General features: G+C 35.0%; 1 protein-coding gene across 1 annotated transcript; it reads right to left on the reverse strand.

Moving 5' to 3' along the window:
- Positions 1-5,384: 5,384 nt before the first annotated feature.
- LOC134481478 (large ribosomal subunit protein eL21) lies at positions 5,385-5,982 on the reverse strand. Its single transcript, XM_063272668.1, has one exon. It carries the CDS (start codon positions 5,932-5,934, stop codon positions 5,452-5,454), a length of 483 nt encoding a protein of 160 aa, XP_063128738.1. The 5' UTR covers positions 5,935-5,982; the 3' UTR covers positions 5,385-5,451.
- Between the last annotated feature and the right edge of the window lie 14,815 nt (positions 5,983-20,797).

Below are 20,797 nucleotides of genomic sequence, written 5' to 3' on the forward strand. Positions count from 1 at the left end.
TCTGTCTCCCACATCTTATATATACGAAGATAAAATCTGTCAACATGAAGGGAAGGAACCTATGTCAAAATTGTTGTCCAAAGTCCCAGTCCGTCTTTTAATGGGGCAAGGAAGATGGTTACTTTTGGGTAGCAGTCTAATGGTTTGTTTTTGGAGAAATCCCATCTTGCCTTACTTTTGTTTGTTTTTCCTCCAATCTTTTACCCAGTAATATAGATATGGCTTCTAGTATGCTATCCTATGGAAAACTCTTAATACACTTTTCTTACAGTCACAGATAAATCTAATATTTTCCAATAACACCTGTAATAAAAAATTTGAAACCCAGTTGTTTCTAGATTTGCATAATTTTCCACTTTCACAATTTCCCACATTTCTTCTTAAAGTCACTATTTCTGACTATATACGTTACTATGCCTAAAACAATGACTGTATTATAGTCCCCCTCCAATAACTAATGAGGTTCCCTGACACAGAATGAGCACAGAAAAAATAATGTCAGTAATGAATATAACAATAGGGCAGTCAGAACCTTCTTCTGTAACATTCCATTATTAACTATGAAACTCATAATTAGACTCTGAACAACATTTTTCTCAGATGCAGATGCATATTTTCCTGTTTGCTGATCATAAAAGTTTGCAACTGATATTGTGAAGATGACCTCACAATATATCTGTATAAAATTCATATCTGTATAAATTTGAAAACCAAGAAAAGAAGAATTAGTGAATGGGCATGATTGGTGTGTTTCCTGTCCCTGCTGCTGTCTCTCTAACTGTTCCTGTACCAGTAGATTGCCTTTGTATACTGGGATTTCTTTACTTGCAGAACAAAAGACTAATTGACTTTGTTTCTGCAGATCTATAATCCTTTAATAAGTGACTTTGTGAATTTTTAATATATTTTGTGTACTGTATTCTTCTTCCTGTCAAAAAAAATCTCAATTTAGAACTGTCCTTAATATTATGAGTTCACAATGGAAGTGTAAAATTGTAAGTCATTTTCCAAGGCACACTGCATGCAGCAATCACTATGAGTCTCTGTGAAATATTTTATGTTTCTTGTGCACACGTCGTCTATCTTACTCACTTTTATATGGCCTGAAAATTTGGTGCATATTTCTCAAAGGGACAAAAAGACGGGATTGGGTTCTTGAATGGCAAGTACTTCCATGTTTGCTTTACCTTTCTCCAGCATTTAAAATGAATGTCTTTCAGCCAATGAACTATTTCTTCCATTTAACTACTGAGCAGGTATAGTAAAAAAAAAAAAGAAGAAGACATTTCACCACTGCTTATAGTAGAAATACATTGGGATTTTTTTAAATAGTTTTAGTTAATATACAAAATATTTTATATATTTCATGCAATACTTTCATGAGTTGGAATACATACATATGGTTATAAGCCTTAATGTGTTTTAAGTGAGAAATGTTCCACACAGGATAAGAAATTTGAAAATTTATATATATATATATATATATATATATATATTAGATATAGGTGTTTAGGATGCTTAAGAGATACAGTCTTGCTGGCTTAAAAATATCACAGGAGCAAAGCTATGAGATTATGTATTCCTAGTTCCTTATTGTATTGTGCTTTATTTGCAGATATAATGTGCTTTCTCAAATTCCTGATCCTATCACGTGCTGTCGTGAATCTCCACCATAATTGACTCTTGTCTCCATGGGATCACAGGCAAAAATTAATGCTTCAATTTTTTTCTGTAGCGTGGTGTTTGGTAGTATTATTTTAATCTCAACAAGAGAAAGACACTGAAAAAGTCAATAAGTACTGCTGTCACTCTAAATGAATAATTTGATTAAAAAGGTCCAAAAGATTTGAGTAAACATTTATTAAAAATGGTATACAGGGCTGGCAAGATGGCTCAGAGGTTAAGAGCACTGACTGCTCTTCTAGAGGTCCTGAGTTCAATTTCCAGCAACCACATGGTGGCTCATAACCATTTGTAATGGGATCTAATGCCCTCTTCTGGTGTGTCTGAGGAGAGCAACAGTGTACTCATATAAATAAATAATAAACAAACAAACAAACATTCATTTAAAAATGGCATATGAATGTGCTACAGGTATACAATAGGGTATATTTTAGCAGATAAATAAAATGTCATCCATATTTAGATCTCACTCTTTTTATATTCACACAGAAGTTATTTTAATGGAAAGACATAACAAATATGAAGAGAAATGTTATTTCTGAATATCATTAATCAGAACACAAAATGTGAAAACTAATCAACAATATCATATCCCTTCTGTAACATGGTCAGAGTGTTCATCTTGTTTACTGTTGAATGAATGGATATAGGTCTGATCTCTTTGAATGTGAAATGCTAGAAAGTATGCCTATGTCTATCCTATAAAACTTATGGTTAGTGTATTTGAGCTTCGTTATCTTTACCAAGGAAATAAAAATAGAAATTCTTAAATTATGGAGTTTATTTAAAGTGTCATAGGAATGTAATAAAAAATTGTGGATATTAAAGGATTCCAACCCTCACTATTATAAGACTCTGGGGCACATTCATGCCACTCAAAGGACAAGGGTACAAATCGGAAGGTGCTCCAAAGTCAAAAGGAAGAGAGATAACTGCCTGACATTTTATAAAATGTTGGACATAAAAAGGATGACTAAACTAAACTCTGTGTGTGTGTGTATGTGCCTTTCTGTATGTGTGTGTATACCTGTGTGTGTGTATGTGCCTGAGTGTGTGTGTGTGTGTGTGTGTGTGTGTGTGTGTGTGTGTGTGTGCGCACGCACCCACAAACTTGAGCAGGTATCCAGAAAGTTGTGTCAGGTATACTGGGATTGGAATTGAAGCTATTTGAAAGCTGAGCACTATGAGTACAGGAAACTACTCTGATTCTTTCTGATCTCAATGAGGGCTCTCAACCATCAAGCTACCTCTATTGTTCTTTTTACAGGTTTTTTTTTCTATAAAGTAACATTCTAATTCTTTATGATATCCATTATACTGTCAACATATGAACATTATTTTTAAATTTTTCCTCCATATTTATGATAAACAGTTTATCAATGCTGATTATTTTCATAAAAATAACCACGTGTCAGAAAACATTTTAATTAATTGTTATGAACATTGTAAATTTTGAGGAAATACCTTTTTATTGGATTTTTTATGTACATTTCAAATGTATACCCTTTCCCAGTTTCCCATCCTATTCCATACCCCTCCCCCTTCTTCTATAAGGATGTTCCCCCACTCATCCACCCACCCTTCCCACCAGACTGCACTGACATTCTCATACACTGGGGGGGTCGAGCTTTGACACGACCAAGGGTTTCTCCCATTTGTGGACATATACCCAAAAGATGCTCCAACATATAACAAGGACACATAATCCACTATGTTTATAGCAGTCTTATTTGTAATAGGCAGAAGCTGGAAAGAACCTCAATGTCTCTCAATAGAGGAATGAATACAGAAAATATGGTACCTTTACACAATGGAGTACTACTTAGCTATTAAGAACAATGACTTCATGAAATTCATAGGCAAATGGATGGATATAAAAAATATCATCCTGAGTGAGGTAACCCAACCATGCACCGACACACACACACACACACACACACACACACACACATACACACACACAAAAAAACACATGCACACACATACAAGCATACACACACACACACACACACACACACACACACACACACACAAGCAAACACACATGGTATGCACTCACTGAAAAGTGAATATTAGCCCAAAAGCTTGGATACAATCCACAGATCACATGAAGCTCACGGAGAATGACGACCAAAGTGTAGATGCTTCGCTCCTTCTTAGAAGGGGCAACAAAAATATTCAGAAGAAATACAGCAACAAAGTTTAGAGCAGAAACTGAAGGAATAGCCATTCAGAGACTGCCTTGCCTAAGAATCCAGCCCACATACATACAGCTGCCAAGAAGTGCATACTGACAGGAGCCTGATACAGCTGACTCCTGAGAGCCTCTGTCAGAGTATGACAAATACAGAGGTGAATACTCACAGCCAACCATTGAATTGAGCAAGGGTCCCAGTTGGAGGAGTTAGAGATAGGACTGGAGGAGCTTGCAACCCCATAAGAACAACAATAGCAACCAACCAGGGCTCCCAGGTACTAAACCACTATCCAAAGTGTAAACAAGGGCAGACCCATGGCTCCATCTGCATATGTAGCAGAGGATGGCCTTTTGGGTCCCCAATGAGAATATACTATTTTTTGGTAGTAAAATCATATTTGTTCAAGATATCTATGCATTCTTCAAATACAAATGAAAAGCGAAAGTGTTTGGGCCTTATATATAAAAAGTTTTGTTCTGCTATTACATAAATAAAAAAATATTTGAATGTGATGGGTGTTTGAGTGGCCCAACTATATTCCACAGGAATATCTCACATCTAAGAGTATATTATATTTAGTAGATTTAAACAAAACTGAGAATGCAGAATTGGGTAGATACAGACAGGGCACAGATGTATGAGATGTTGATGAAAGGAGTAGGAATCTGATCAAAATAGAGTGAAAATACTCTCAAAGATGAATCATAAACATCTGTTGATAAGATCTATTATTATGTCTTCCACTTTGTGTGAGCCTTTGGCATAAATTTCAGAATTTTTTATTTCAAAATTTTTTATTTTTTCATTGTGACTTTCACAAAAGAAATTATCTTTATTATGTTCTCTTTCACGTCTTGATTAATTTTCATTACTAAATTCAGCTGGTTTTTGCAGAACTCATTCAAATATTATTAGTCATATACTAAATTATTTGATTATAACTAATATTGTTACTTTAAAATAATTTTTATATGCAACTGAAGTGCTTATTCTTAAGAAATTTACCTATTGCAGTATTCATCATTGGTGAATAACTATTGTCTTAGATATTTGAGTTTGTAAATATGCACCCTTGGCATCCAGAGTTAACATTTGTTACTGTCTCATTGTATTATTATTGTTAATTTTTGACAAACATGCCTCTTACAGGTCCAGTGGGTATTTGAAGCTCTGTTTCCTGATATCTCAACTTTGCAGCTGGATTACCTGATGTATAGGCCTGCAGAATCACCTTTGAGCAATTCATTGTAGATGAGATAACAGAAGTAGCACCAGCTCAGAACAAGCTGTTTCTAAGATCAGGAACAGAAAATCTGTAGAGTTGGTAGATTCTCACATTCAGTCTTCAAGAGACTGATCGAAGGTGCTTGAGACATTTATTCATGCAATATGGATTTGTGGTACCTGACTCTGTAGCCCAGAGCTCACAGTGAACATTCTGGCTTTCAGCATCCTAAATGAAGTGTTTACAGATGTATGTCAAGCACACATGTTGCTAAGTTATATTGCAGTTTTTTTTTTTTTTTTTTTTTTTTTTTGCAGTTCAGGTTCTTTATTTCCTTTGTATACATTAGGCCATAAATTCGTATGGAATGGGCTCCAGCAGCTCGGGCTCCTTTCCGTTAGTCCTCACAAAGTGGGCTTCTCTGGGTGGCGCAGGCTGGCGCTTCAGCTGAACCCAGGTGCCCTTCTCTTTGGCTTCCTTTTTCTTCTGATCGTTCTCCTTCACCCGCTTCAGGAAGCTGTCTCTGCTCTTTGAGTGCTTGATGTGCTCAATCCGCACATTGATCCTCTTGGCCAGAATCTTGCCTTTAACTTGCTTGTTTACAATGATGCCCACGGCATGCTGGGTGACATTGTAGACTCTTCCGGTTTTGCCATGGTAACACTTATGGGGCATTCCTTTTTGAACAGTGCCCATTCCCTTGATGTCTACAATATCACCCTTCTTGTAGATTCGCATGTATGTGGCCAAAGGAACGACTCCATGTTTCCTAAAAGGTCTAGAGAACATATACCGAGTACCCCTCCTCTTTCCTTTTGTGTTCGTCATTTTGGCGAGTTACTGGAAGATGGCTGCCCCGGCGGAAAGGAAGAGGGAGGGCTAGATTGCAGTTTTAATTAACATTGTGATCATTTTACTATTTATCTCTTTCATGTGTAACATTGCTTATTAAAAATAATTTTTTACAAAGTAAATTCTGGAGAAATAAAAATATTTGAAAATTTTTTATGTTCATTTTCAATTAAAATGGGCCATTAACTTGATTATTTGATGTAATGGCAATATAAATCGCTACTTTCAGTTTAAAGGCCATAGCTATGCAGATGCTAGGAGCTATTATGAATCTACTAGAAGAGCTAAATTCAGCTAAATTTAGTATATATTTATTTTCTGAACTCTCTAAACTACATTAAAAATGATAGAAGTGGTTGACTTACCCCAGCCATAGTAGTCTACCATTACGTTGGTCTAGTGGACACTTCACTATGTCAGATATGAATCCTGTAGTGGGTTGATGTTAGAATTTTAATGCAAATATAATTTTGTCAAGACATGGTTGCCCCAGAGACCAAAGGGTGCAGTAGACCCAAGTGACCTTTCCCCCAAGTTATTTCTGATTTTTGATGCAAATTGCCAATATCTATGCAGAGAAGACAGAAGCAAGCTTTAACGTTCCTGGGCTTGGGTGTCAGAGGAGAGATACTGAATGATCCAGTATAGGTAGAAACCCTCAATAGGGATGAAAATTTTTCTTCAAGAGATCCTCAAAGACCATAGACATTGTCCGACATCTTATTGAAATTCTAACTATTCTGTATAGGTAACATAAAGGCAATGAATATGAAGTGGGTGGCCTACCTCATCCCCAGATTTCTGTGAAATAAAACCAGCCAAACATTAATATACATAAATCAAGTTTTAATGGAACATTGACATTTGCATTCATTTATATATTCTGCATAGCTATTACATTCATGCTGTCATGACAAAAATATATGGTTATGGCATAATCTACAAGACTAAAATATTTGCTTTGGGACATTTTACAAGAAAACCTTTGCCAACTACTGTTCTACACTCTTTCGTAAGACATGTTATGCCAAAGAAAAGATGTATTTGAACATTTTCTTAGGGGAATATATATTGCATTACTTTGTATTCCATAAAGAAATATGTTCAAAGAAAATCTGAAATACTTTTACCATAAAAGAATAGTCACCGTGATATTATTTACATTTGAATTTTAAAAGATATATTTTCTTTTATGAATATATCTTATATATACTTATATACTTAGCATATGCATATTTGAGCATATATACACAAATACACACACACACATATATATATATATATATATTCAAATAATATATATGGAGTTCATCTTTTTTTTCTATCTTTATTAAATTGGGTATTTCTTATTTACATTTCAAATGGAATTCCCTTTCCCGGTTTCCATGCCAACATCCCATAACCCATACTCCTCCCTTTCTATATGAGTGCTCCCCTCAAATTCCTCCCCCAATTGCCACCCTCCCCTCAAGAATCCCATTCACTGGGGGTTCACCGTTGGCATAAACAAGGGCTTCCCCTTCCACTGGTGCTCTTACTAGGCTATTCATTGCTACCTACGCAGTTAGAGCCAAGGGACAGTCCATGTATACTCTTTGGGTAGTGACTTAGACCCCAGAAGCTATGGTTGGTTGACATTGTTGTTCATATGGGGTCTCAAGCCCCTTCAACCTCTTCCAGTACTTTTTCAGATTCCTTCAACAGGGGTCCCGTTCTCAGTTCAGTGGTTTGCTGCTGACATTCGCCTACGTATTTGCCATATTCTGGCTGTGTCTCTCAGGAGAGATATACATCTGGTTCCTGTCAGCCTGCACTTCTTTACTTCATCCATCTTATCTAGTTTGGTGTCTGTATATGTATGGGCCACATGTGGGGCAGGTTCTGAATTGGTGTTCCTTCATTTTCTGTTCTAACTTTGCCTTCCTATCCCCTCCCAAGGGTATTCTTGTTCCCCTTTTAAAGAAGGAGTGAAGCATCCGCATTTTGGTCATTCTTCTTGAGTTTCAAGTGTTCTGTACACCTAGGGTAATTCGAGCATTTGGGCTAATGACCACTTATCAATAGGTGCATACCATGTGTGTTTTTCTGTGATTGTGTTACCTCGCACAGGATATTTTCCAGTTCCATCCATTTCCTTATGAATTTCATAAAGTCATTGTTCTTTACATTAATTACATAAAGTCAATGTCTTTACAAATTGTTTGGCTATTATAAATAAGGCTTCTATGAACATAGAGTAGCATGTGCCTTGGTTATATGTTGGGGCATCTTTTGGGTATATACCCAAGAGTGGTATACCTGGGTCCTCAGGTAGTTCAATGTCCAATTTTCTGAGGAACCTCGAGACTGATTTCCAGAATCGTTGTACCAGTCTGTAATCCTACCAACAATGAAGGAGTGTTCCTCTTTCTCCACATCCTTGCCAGTATCTGCTGTCACCTGAGTTTTTTATCTTATTCATTCTGACTGGTATGAGGTGTAATCTCAGAGTTGTTTTGATTTGCATTTCCCTATTGACTAAGGATGTTGAACATTTCTTTAGGTGCTTTTTGTCCGTTCACTAATCCTCAGCTGAGAATGTTTTGTTTAGCACTCTACTCCATTTTTTAATAAGGTTATTTGGTTTCTGGAGTCTAACTCCTTGAGTTCTTTGTATATTTTGGATATCAGCCCTCTATCAGATGTAGGATTGGTAAAGATATTTTCCCAATCTGTTGGTTGCTGTTTTGTCATAATGACAGTGTCTTTTGCTTTACAAAAGCTTTGCAGTTTTATGAGGTCGCATTTGTCGATTCTTGATCTTAGAGCATAAGCCATTGGTGTTTTATTCAGGAAATTTTCTCCAGTGCCCATGTATTTGAGACTCTTCCCCACTTTTCTTCTATTATTTTGAGTGTATCTGGTTTGATGTGAAGGTCCTTGATCCACTTGGACTTAAGCTTTGTACATGGTAATAAGAATGGATTGATTTGCATTCTTCTATATGCTGACCTCCAAGTGAACTGGCACCATTTGTTGAAAATGCTATCTTTCTTCCATTGGGTGGTTTTAGCTCCGTTGTCAAAGATCAAGTGAGTATAGGTGTTTGGGTTCTTAAAATCTGTTTCACTGATCTATCTGCCTGTCTCTGTACCAATACCATACAGTTTTTATGTCTATTGCTCTGAAATACTGCTTGAAGTCAGGGACGGTGATTCCCCCAGACGTTCTTTTATTGTTGAGTATAGTTTTCACTTTCCTGGGTCTTTTTGTTAGTCCAAATGAATTTGCATATTGCTCTTTCTATCTCTATAAAGAATTGAGTGGGAAATTTGAAAGGGATTGCATTGAATCTGTAGATTGTTTTTGGCAAAATGGCCATCTTTACTATATAAATCCTGTCAATTCATGACCATGGAAGTTCTTTCCATCTTCTGAGATCTTCTTCAATTTCTTTCTTCATAGGCTTTGAGCTTTTGTCATAGAAATCTTGCTTGGGTAAAGTAACACCAAGATATTTTATATTACTTGGGACTACTGTGAACGGTGTCATTTCCTTAGTTTCTTTCTCAGCCTGTTAATCTTTTGAGTAGAGGAAGGCTACTGATTTGTTTGAATTAATTTTTACCATGACGTTTTGCTGAAGTTGTTTATCAGGTTAAGTAGTTCTCTGGTAGAACTTTTGGGGTCACTTAAGTACACTGTAATATCATCTGCAAATGGTGATATTTTGATTTCTTCCCTTCCAATTTTTATCCCTTTGACCTCCTTCTACTTTCTGATTGCTCTGGCAGGGAATTCAAGTACTATATGGAATAAGTAGGGATAAAGTGGGCAGCCTTGTCTAGCCCCTGATTTTAGTGGGAATGCTTCAAGGTAATCTCCATTTAGTTTGATGTTACCTACTTGTTTACTTTATATTGTTTTTTCTATGTTTAGATATGGACCTTGAATTCCTGATCATTACAGGACTTTTATCATGAAGGGGTGTTGAAATTTTATCAAATGCTATCTCAGCATCTAATGATCACATGAAATGATCATGTGGTTCTTATCTTAAGTTTTTTTATATAGTAATATGTTGATGGATTTTCGTGTATTAACCCAACCCTAAGCCTACTTGATAATGATGGATGTTTATTTTGATGTCTTCTTAGATTCGGTTTGCAAGAATTTTATTTTTGGATCAATATTCATAAGAGAAATTGGTCTGAAGTTCTCTTTTTTGTTTGGTCTTTGTGTAGTTTCAGTGTAAGAGTAATTGTGGCTTCATAGAAGGAATTCAGTAGTGTTCCATCTGTTTCAATTTTGTGGAATTGTTTGGACAATATTGGTATGAGGTCTTCTCTGAAGGTCTGATAGAATTCTTCACTGAACCCATCTGGACTTGGGCTCTTTTTGGTTGGGAGACCTTTAATAACTGCTTCAATTCTTTAGGAGTTATGGGGTTGTTTAGACAGTTTATTTTTTCCTGGTTTAACTTTGTACCTGTTATCTTTCTAGAAAAATTTTCCATTTCCTCCAGATTTTCCAGTTTTGTTGAATATAGGTTTTTGTACTAGTATCTGATGATTCTTTTAATTTCTTCAGATTATGTTGTTATGTCTCCCTTTTCATTTCGGATTTTGTTAATTTGGATATACTTTCTGTGACCTCTGGTTAGTCTGCCTAAGGATTTATCTATCCTGTTGATTTTCTCAAAGAACTAGCTCCTGGTTTTCTTGGTTCTTTGTATAGTCCTTTTCATTTCTACTTGGTTGATTTTAGCTCTGAATTTGATTGTTTTCTGCCTTTTAGTCCTCTTGGGTTTATATATTTCTTTTTATTCTAGACATTTTAGGTGTGCTGTCAAGCTGCTGACATATGCTCTCTCCTGTTTCTTTTTGCAGGCCCTCAGAGCTATGAGTTTTCCTCATAGTACCGCTTTCATTGTGTCCCATAAGTTTGGGAATGTTGTATGTTCAATTTTCATTAAATTCTAAGAAGTCTTTAATTTCTTTCTTTATTTCTTCCTTGACCAAGTTGTCATTGATTAAAGCATTGTTCAACTTCCATATATATGTGAGCTTTCTGCCCTTATTGCTGTTATTGAAGACCAGTCTTAGTGTGAGGTGATCTGATATGATTCATGGGATTATCTTTATCCTTCTGTATCTCTTGAGGCCTGTTTTTTGACCGATTATATGGTCAATTTTGGAGAAGGTTCCATTCAGTGCTGAGAAGAATATATATCCTTTTGTTTTAGGTTGAAATGTTCTATACATATCTGTTAAATCCATTTGTTTCATAACTTCTGTTAGTTTCTCTATGTCTCTGTTTAACATCTGTTTCCATGATCTGTCCATTGATGAGAGTACAGTGTTGAAATCTCCTACTATTATTATGTGAGGTACAATGTGTGCTTTGAGCTTCAGTAAGGTTTCCTTTATGAAAGTAGGTGCCCTTGCATTTGGAGTATAGATATTTAGGGTTGAGAGCTCATCTTGGTAGATTTTTCCATTGATGAATATGAAGTGTGCTTCTTTATCTTTTTTAATGACTTTTGGTTGAAAGTGAATTTTATTTGATATTAGAATGACAACTCCAGCTTGTTTCTTTGGGCCATTTGCTTGGAAAGTTATTTTCCAGCCATTTACTCTGAGGTAGTTTCTTTCTTTGTCTCTGAGGTGTGTTTCCTGCATGCAGCAAAATGCTGGGTCCTCTTTATGTATCCATTCTGTTAGTCTATGCCTTTTTACTGGGCAATCGAGTCTGTTGATGTTGAGAGATATTAGGGAATAGTGATTGTTGTTTCCTGTTATTTTCATTGTTAGGGTTGGAATTATGTTTGTCTCTCTTTTGGTTTCATTGCAAGAAAAATTATATTCTTGCTTCCTATATGGTGTAGTTTCTCTCCTTGTGTAAGAGTTTTCCATATATTATTCTTTGTAGGGCTGGATTTGTAGAAAGATATTATGTAAATTTGGTTTTGTCATGGAATATCTTGGTTTTCCATTTATGTTAAATGAAAGTTTTGCTGGATACAGTAACTTGGGCTGGCATTTGTGTTCTCTTAGGGTCTGTATGACATCTGTTGAGGATCTTCTAGCTTTCATCAACTCTGCTGAGAAGTCTAGTGTAATTCTTATAAGTCTGCCTTTATATGTCACTAGACCTTTTTTCCCTTACTGCTTTCAATATTCTTTCTTTGTTTTCTGCATTTGGTGCTTTAACTATTATGTGACAGGAAGAATGTCCCTTCTGGTACAATTTATTTGGAGTTCTGTCAGCTTCTTGTATATTTATGGACATCTCTTTCTTTAGGTTAGGGAAGTTTTCTTCTATGATTCTGTTGATATTTACTGGCCATTTAATTTGAGAGTCTGCACTTTCTTCTATACCTATTATCCACAGTTTTGATCTTCTCATTTTGTCCTGGATTTCCTGTATGTTTTGAGCTAGGAGCTCTTTGCGTTTTACATTAACTTTGACAGTTGTGTCAATGTTTTCTATGGAATCTTCTGCCCCTGAGATTCTCTTTTCTATCTCTTGTATTCTGTTGGTGATACTTGTATCTCCGGTTCCTTGTCTCTTCCTTTGGTTTTCTGTATCCAGGGTTGTCTCTCTTTGTGCTTTCTTCATTGTTTCTATTTCAATTTTCAATTCCTTCACCTGTTTTGTTGGGTTTCCCTGTCATTCTTTCAGGGATTTTTGTGTTTCCTCTCTAAGGGCTTCTCTTTGTTTACTTTTGATTTTCTGCATTTCTTTCAGGGAGTTCTTTATGTCTTTCTTAAAGTCCTCCATCATTATCAAAAAATGTGATGTTAAATCTAGATCTTGCTTTCTTGCTGTGTTTGGATATCCAGAATTTTGTTTGGTGGGAGATCTGAGCTCTTATGATGCCAAGTAGTCTTGGTTTTTGTTGCTTAGGTCCCTGAGCTTGCCTCTAGCCATTGGGTTGTCTCTGGTGTTTGCTTGTCTTGCTGTTTCTGAGAGTGACTTGACTCTGCTGTAGGCCTCTGTGTCAGCAATCTTGTTGAACTGTTTCTTCTGTTTTCTTTCAGCCTTTCCTAAGAACAGGAGCTCTGATTTCAGGTGTGTCAGTGGTCCTGGAGACTGTCTTCCAGCTCTAGGCATGGGCAGACAAAGGGTATCAAAGGGTCCTGCCCCTGATTTCTCATGTATTTCCTTGCACCCTGTGGGCACAGTTGACACTATGAGATTCCCTCTTGGATCTGGACTGTTGGTAGAGGACATTCTCCTCTGACTTTTCAGGAGTATCCACACTTCTGTGGATCCAGCTCTCTCCCCCACAGGATTTGGTTGCAGGGAGCTGTTGGGCCGGTTCAGTTCGGTCCTGGGCACAGACCAGAACTGCAGGTCCCTGAGGTTGTCTGTTCCTATATTCCTGTGTCCAGAGGCACTGTGCAGTTTCCCCTTTGACCAGGGAGGTGGGCTGAGGAATGCACAGGTGTCAGTCTGTCCTCTGACCTCAGAATTTCTGCACTCCTATGTGGTCCATTCTTGTCCGCATGGGATTTGGGTGGAAATAGCTCTTCTTTTGTAAACATATTAAATTGTCTTACAGAAGAATATCCATGGATATATCAGAAAAATAACACACGACTGCATGAGAGGGAATGTATGGATGGATTAAAGGCAATGGGGAAAATGGTGTGATCATGATTGCAATTTGTTTTAAAAGCACTATAAAATAAGACCACATCATGGTCATAGTTCCTAGATTTATTAAACAACTGATTCTGCTAATGCTTTATTTTATCTTTGGTTCTAATTTCTCTAGAACAGTGACAAACAAAATACATTGTACTATAACACTCCAATTTGAAGGTTTCTTACAGTATCATAAGAAGAAACAAAAAACAAACAAACAAACAAAAAAAAAAAAACAAGAGTGGTGGCAGATTTTGATCAATGTTTTAGCCCATGATAAATATCTTAGGTTTCTGATTTCCTTCCAAATGTATTAAGTACAGTGAATATAGAATGATCCAAATTTAGAAAATTTATTATCGAATTAAAATTTTATTCCCATTAAAGTTTTGGGTTGTTTTCTTTCTCACATGTCTATATGAAGTACCCATGCATGTAGATATTCATATTTGTATATACGAGTCAAATGTTTGTATGTGTGTATGTGTGTGCTTGTGAGTGTATCTGCATACCTGAGGATGATGTCAAAAATTTTTGTCTAGTGTTCTCCTCCTTTACTGCTTAAAACATGAACTTGATGATTCTGCCACCTAAGTTATTCTGAAGATCTGCCCCCCTGTCTCTCTCCAAGGCTGGAATTGATGGTGGCTGCCCTGTTCACCAGAACTTCAGGTTTGAAGATGCAAAGTCCAATCTTTATACTGTTGAGCCTTTTTCCAAATTCCATCTGAGGTTTTTGAGAATGATTTATAAGGCATTTTATTGTTCATCTCATTATATACCTTATAGTTTCATAATTTAGATAAATAGTTATCTTTATAATTTAAAAATATAAGCCCTTTTGTTTATACACCAAGTTTTAATGTTAAGTATTTTTGATAAGCTTAGATAATTATGAATGCTATAGGTAATAAACAGTTAGAGATACAGAAACTCTCCTTCTGATTCTCATCCGTACTTTGCCCCAGGCAAGACAGCATCTGCTGATATCTGTCACCATCCATATCATTCACTTTCTTTGTGCATCCCCAGTTTAGTTCTGTACACATTACCAGTGATCATATGGTATCCATTATAACTTGAATGTGACATCCTGCTTGATGATCTTTTGTTTCATATGTTCTTCTTTATTAGGGTCAGTAGAATGTTGACAATGAATTATCATGTCACTATGCATCTGGCCTGCTTTTTCATATCTGTCACAATGTCATTATGTAAACTTCTAAAAATGTCCAAAATTTTACCACTACATAAGAACGGTAACTGTAATTGGCTCCATAATAAAAGTGAATTTAAAAGAGTATGAATTAGAAAGAATACTATTTGAGAACATTATTGTATTTAGTACAGTAACAGGTTGAATATTATACCATATACTATGTGTATTAATTTCCCTTGAAGGGAAATATTTATTTAATTTTTTAAAATTTTACTTCTATATAATCTATCTGTGGTTTTATTTATTTATTCATTCATGTATATTGAGGAGTATTATGGTAGATAACTTGAACTGTCAAACTTAGCAAATTTAGAAGAAACTGGGAACAAAAGCTCAGTGAGGAATTCACAGAATCGTCTATCTTGCTTATATACACATGTTTGTGAGGTATTATACAGATCACATTGACTCAAGTGGAAGGACTCAGCCACTGTTGGTGGCACCATGCCCTATTGTGTACATTCAAAAGTGTATAAAAGAGAAAAGAGGAACTGGACACATTGAGTAACTCTAAAATTTCATAAAACGAATGTCTAACTCTCATATCAAACAAACGCTTCATCTTTGAATTTCTTACATTCAATCTATGAAGAATATAGCAAGAATTTTATTTACCTGACCTTTTTTAAACAACTGCAGTCACATTAAAAAAGTAACAATAAATTCCATACAATACTTATAAAGCAAGGTATAAAATTGCTTCTTGGACAATAAACTCTGTAAATTAAGATCTCTAATTTTCATAGAATATTTCCTGAATAGAATTACAGTGCTTATACTTTGTAGTTGGGGAGGAAAGCCTAGTGTTTGCTATCAAGTAAGTTTCAGACAAAGAGGAGAGAAGAGAAATCTCAGTATGGATAATTAAATGGAACAAAGAAGACAAGATAGAAGACAGAGAATCGGGCAGTATGTCTGACTCCAGATTCATCTAATTATTGACTAAAATTATAAAGATTATAAATATAAGAAACAATAGCTTGAAGAAACCAAAAGAAATACAAAGAAGAAAGAGAACAGGAGGAGTTCAACTTCTTCCAAAGGAAGTTTTCAAATGACATTACAAACAGTTCCTCAGGAAGGACTCACTAAAACTCTTCAAACGAAGGTAATTTCTTAGCATAAATAAAGTCTTAAAATAATATTTTAAAGCATCAAATTATTTCCAGACATGTTAGCTTTATTCTGTAAGAAACCAAAGAAATTTTATAGGAGCATCAATTATGCTATCCAAAAACTGCACACATTTTGACATCTAATTCTAAATTATCTGGCATATAAAAATTGGAAAAATTATGATATGTAATAAAATTAAAGAATTAAATTCAGCCAAGAAATTTTCTGATAAAGTAGACAAAAACATGAAAGTTTTCTTAATCTCTGTTAACTACCTAAAAGAAATATTTTAACAACAAAAATCAGTGTTCTGAACCTGAAAAGTCACCCTGTGTAAGATAAAACAGAAGAGTTGGCATTAGAAAGAGATGTTATCAAAACAAAGAGTTGCTAAATTGACAAGAGATAAACTTTACAAAAACAGATAATTTAGAGTCAATTTTTTGGCACACTTGACATTTAAAAGACTTTTTTCTATACAAGCTATTTGACACTGGAGTAAAACTGACATTGCCTTTGATATTTTCAGGAAATTTAAAAACTGGAGTGGAAAGATTTGTAAGACTTGACTATTCATCTTGTATTCATCACTAAATATTGATGCTTACATACATTGTCTCACTTCATGTGAAGTGCAACTACGAAAATGCCAGGTCCTCCACTGCTGCATGTCAGTGAGACATTGATGGGACAAGACAAGGGAAGCTAAGAGTGTCACGGGGTGAAAGTCAGTCGTAAGACCAGGACTACATCAAGGTTATCTTTGTGATTGTTTGCAATTAGAGTCTGCTTAAAGATTAATATTTCATTGATTTAAATATTTGATTGATTAAATGAATTAAAATTTAGGTTCAGCCATTCAGTAGACAGCTAATACTATTACAAAAGAGAAATGGAAACAAGGTAAATATATAAATTATCATCAAAAGTATGCAACACATTATAGTAATTAATATTAGATAATTTGTACTATAAGATATAAAATTATTTATAAGGGTACATGCTTTTAATGTTTTAGCATTCTACTTACATTTGTTCATGCTACATTATGGATATCCTGTTATCACTGAAAGCAGTGGTCCATCATCATCAGTTAAACATTAAACATAAGTGATATAAATAGATGCCAAATGTCTTTTATCCAGGAATTGGGAGGCTAAGGAAATCCATCTTCATGAGTTCAAGGTCAGTCTTGTCTACGTAGTGAATTTCAGGACAACCAAGTCTATGTAGAAATACTCTGGTTCAAATTTCAAAACAGGAAAAAAAGGAAATATAAGAAACAGAAAAGGCAACACAGGATAATGCCAAAGGCTCAACTTTACTTGTAATTAGAATTTGAATGAAATAGCAGAAGCAATGGTAGAAATCATTTTTAATGTCTGTGAATTATAACCTTGAGAACTATCCACACATTATCAGAGAGCTGGAGAAATGTGGACCATTGATGGAACATTTTCTCAGATAAGATGAAGAACTTTCACAAGGACTGATTATTTTATTTATAATTTTTTTTCTCTTCAGATGTATAATATTTGGAGTCAGTTTTCTTTAGGCATGAGTCCCTGGATTCCTCATTCAATCCCAAGTGGTTAACCCTAAATATATGTAGATATGAGTGTAAAGAACATAGTGGAAGTGTCTATTACACATGTAAAATAGCTTAGACAGGAATCCCACTATACCCAAGGCTTCAAATGATAACCAGAACCTATTGACAACACTTACTCAGGACACAGCCTAAAACCTTATGATGCCCACAATGACAGTTTGTAAGCAGAGACAAAGAGCAATTCTCTGATCTGTTGAAAGACATCAACTAGATCTCACCCATGTGTACAAAATCTCCCCCAGCATTCTGACTCTCAAATCTGAGACTACTGTTAGAGACTCTACCTAACCTTCAGCTAAGATACATCAAACAGGTGATCAGACCTTGGGAAGATAGGCTTAATACTTTTATTGGAAATTTAGAGTAGGACTTAAAAATTAAATATAACTTTTATTATTCTAAGAAGCACCTATAATCACAAAGGTACATGGCTCACACACAAAGAAATCCCATAAATCACAAAATCGCAAACCATAGTGTGTGTATATATATATACATAGTCTATATATATATATATATATATATATATATATATATATATATACATAGTCTATATATATATAGTCTGTGTCTTATAGTTTCTATTTCAGTAGAGAGTAGCAGTATTTGAAAGGATTAGAACATATGACAGACATGTTAAGGAAGTATAGCCCAGTTAAAATAACTATCTGCTGTAAGCTGATGCCCTGTTCCTAAATATAATGACTCTGAGGCTTTATTACATTTACAACACCTTGACCATGAATTTTGGCTCATTCTCTTAATACCTCATTTCTTACCTTAATGTTCCATTTATTCTAATCTAAGTTCTGCCACATGACTGATCACCTCTGGTAAGATTTAATGCATCTGTCTTCCAGTATGTCCCATGGCTAATCTCCCCATGCTTGGCTCCATCCCAGAGTCCTTTTGCCTACCAATGTCCCATATTCAAGTCCACACTTTCCTATAGGTCATGGGTTTTTATTTACTTTTTATTTTTTACAGGTGATATGTCAATTCAATACACAGGATATTTACTCTATAAACTTATGGGGAGGCTTCAAGTTTTCAGATGCCGAAGCAAAGAGCACTATTTCTCTTCTCTTCCCACTGATTTTAGATCCAGATGTAGATTCTCAGATACTCCAGCATCATGTCTGCCTGCCTGCCCTCATGCTTCGTGTTGTGACAATAATGGACTAAGTCTTTGAAATTTGAGTTAGTCCAATTAAATGTTTTTCTTCATAAGTGTTGCTATAGTCATGGCATCTCTTCATAGCAATAAAAACAGATCTATTTTGTATATATTATGGTTTCTGATTTTGTGCTTTTTGGGGGATTTCTTTGTTTGTGAATGTGTGTGCCTTTGTGTTTATATGGCTTTCTTGTGCTTTTTCTTTGACTCTTTTATGTTTGTTTGTTTAGTCCTACTATGATTTATTTTATTTTATTATTATTTTAGATGTTTTCTTTCAATGAGAGAGACACGGGGTGTATTTGTATAAGAGGGTAATAGAAAGGATCTGGGAGGAATTGTGTGAAAGAAAAACAAAATCACATTTATAGAGAAAAATGTTTTAAATTAATTCATCAATGATGTGTAAAATTACTATTATTTTACATCAGCACAGTGCTTCAAAATACTATAGCAAAGATCTAATAGAATTACAAAGACAAATTTCAAATAATAATAATAATAATATAGGAGATAATTAACAATTCATGTTTATAATAATTTATACTTAAAAGTTTAGATAATTATTAATATTCAACATAACCATCTAGAGTACGAAAAAGTAGTTATAAAAATTTAATATAATATATGGTTACATTATTTTAAAATGAAAATTCATTTCTAATGATAGGAAATGGGAAAGTAGTTTTATTACAGGAAAAGGAAACATGAGGAAAAGTGGAGAAAAGAAGCAAAAAAATGTTTGTAAGGAGGGACATCTGTTCATAGGGGCACTACCATTGTTTATAAATAGTTAATTCATGGATAAACATAATAGAATTCTTCATATCATATATTTGAAAACTGCTCACATCAAAAGCATGTTGCTATGTCAATTATGCCTAAATAAAATTGTAAATTTACAGTAATATTATTTTGCTCATATATACACGCACACGTGCACACACACACACAGACACACACACACAAATACATACATACATATATATATATATATATATATATATATGGTACTTTTAATGGTAAAAATAAAACAAGGGAAATATTGAAATAAATAAAGTCTTAGATACTATTTTTAAGCCCATTACTATTTTAAGCCTCATGAGTTTGATAGGATGTTGTCATTATGCAGCTAGGCAAGTCCAAGATAAGCTAAAGGTAGGCAGGGAAAAAGTCTATGAAGGTGGGAGGAGGAGGAACAAGAGAAATCAAGATGGAGATTACAGAACAGAATGATCAAAATCATGGTAGACTAGGTCAATTTTACCTGTTCTATGTGGTTGGTTTATATCATTATCAATAGGCAGTGAATTTATTGTATGGATGAATTATGGACTGAGAATTTAACATGTAAATCTGAGTGCTAAATTACAAGTCTCTGAAACTTTGATTTACTGGCTGAAGAGGACAGTGTGTGAAAGAAATGACTGAGAGGTAGTTGCAGTGTGCAGATCTGGTTATGTTGCCAGCAGAGTGAGAATATGCATTGGCCTGCAGAATAAGGTGTGTGTGTGTGTGTGTGTGTGTGTGTGTGTGTGTGTGTGTGTGCCAGACATGGTAATTACCACATAGGGGTATGCACGGAGAGGACAGCTGAAAGGGAAAGAGCCGGGAGTGGGCAGTTTGTGGACCTTATGGCAAAATAGCAGCCAGAGCAAGCAGATCTGGCTCACTATAGCTGATAGCAAATGAACCTTTTTAATATTTACCGCAAAAGTTTCATGTTTTTTTCTAACAGTGAAACATAAAAATATACATTTAAAATAATGACTTTCAATACTAAGACCAAATCAATTTTCAAAGTTTTTCTTTTCAAAAAATATATCTGGTGGGGTGGGGTGGTGGCTTTCTCTTGGAGATGGGGGAGGTAGGGTAGGGATGGGGAGGTAGTATGGGATGTGGAACAGTCCACATCCAGAGTGGACTGGCAGGTGAATAAAATCTACAGTTTAAAATTAATTAATTAATTAATTAATTAATTAATTAATTAAAATAGTTCTCATATTTTCCTGGGAAGAAAATGTGTCTGCCCACTAACATATTTCCCAAGCATACTCACTAAAACCACCTCTGGTTCAAGAAT

The sequence above is a fragment of the Rattus norvegicus genome, chromosome 13 (assembly GCF_036323735.1).
Source record: "Rattus norvegicus strain BN/NHsdMcwi chromosome 13, GRCr8, whole genome shotgun sequence".
Classification (NCBI taxonomy): domain Eukaryota; kingdom Metazoa; phylum Chordata; class Mammalia; order Rodentia; family Muridae; genus Rattus; species Rattus norvegicus.

Coding starts and splice junctions, on each gene's coding strand:
- LOC134481478 (XM_063272668.1), bottom strand. CDS start 5,934: ATGACGAACACAAAAGGAAAGAGGAGGGGTACTCGGTATATGTTCTCT.